This window comes from Octopus bimaculoides, chromosome 8, assembly GCF_001194135.2.
Source record: "Octopus bimaculoides isolate UCB-OBI-ISO-001 chromosome 8, ASM119413v2, whole genome shotgun sequence".
NCBI lineage: Eukaryota > Metazoa > Mollusca > Cephalopoda > Octopoda > Octopodidae > Octopus > Octopus bimaculoides.
Window position 1 is genome coordinate 29,311,124 of NC_068988.1, and position 1,061 is coordinate 29,312,184.

At 34.3% G+C, this 1,061-nt stretch overlaps 1 protein-coding gene across 1 annotated transcript in view; it reads right to left on the reverse strand.

The window, feature by feature from the left end:
• Positions 1–420, reverse strand: part of LOC106874635 (neurobeachin-like protein 1) — a 116,109-nt gene extending 115,689 nt beyond the window's left edge. Inside the window, exon 1 of the mRNA XM_014922430.2 lies at positions 335–420. Within this exon, the coding sequence (XP_014777916.2) occupies positions 335–420 (86 nt within the window). The remainder of the gene's footprint in view (positions 1–334) is intronic.
• Positions 421–1,061: the final 641 nt, after the last annotated feature.

A 1,061-nucleotide genomic window follows, 5' to 3' on the forward strand; every position in this document is an offset into this window, starting at 1 on the left:
ATTATTGCTAAACTGGTAATATGACCATCCCCAAGTACAACATATATATATATATACACACACACACACATTCATACACAGCTATTTTGCCTGGCCTATAAAGAATCAAAAGTCAGTGACCGGATTAAAGAATTTGTAAGTTGAGTAAAATATTTCTTGAAGGCTTTGTATTCTCAGCCAAAATTCCACACAGCCATTAATTCAACACATATCTCTTCTCCCCTTTCTTTATATACTTCCAACAGAATCCATCCCTTGTAATGCTTGTGTTTCTTAATGGCTGTTTCCTGCCGTATATTGGCTCCTGTTGAAATACAACTCAAAGAATTCTTACCTGATAAGCTGCACAGCTGCTGCTTCCAGTAACAGCTTCAGCAACAGGAATAAATTGCTATAAGCAGCAATTACCGACTTAGGCATTATTTCTCCTCCAATTTCTATTCTCTAAGAAATTTACTCATTGTTTTGTCTGACTGTTCCAATTTTTATGCTTTTTTTTATTGAAGAAAGAATTTATACATGTGTGCATATAGAAAAACTAAACGTACATATGTGTACGTGTATATAGACATAAATATATGCACAAACATAGATACACACACACATGTAACATGCTTATTTAGACAGACATATATACCTACATACCCATAAACAGACACACATATATGCATTTACACATACATATCTAAATCTGTACATACATATATACACAAAGATACATGCACGCGCATATATATATATATATATATATATATATATATATATATATATAAACCTATACACAAGTTCTCTCTCTCTCTCTCTCTCTCTCTCATTCAAATATATACATGCACACACAAACATACATGTTTTATGAAGAATGCAGCATAAATTCAAAGGACCGAAATAAATATCCATGTTAGAAAGACTTTAGCTGAGATGGGAAATTACAACAATGTAAGCATGTTCCAACTGCATTTCTGATGCACAGGGAAAAGATACAGAGAGGGGACACCAGATGAACTGACACTGCCCATCCGCCAACACCATGTCACTGACCACTGTGGTTGGTAAGCAAGCCA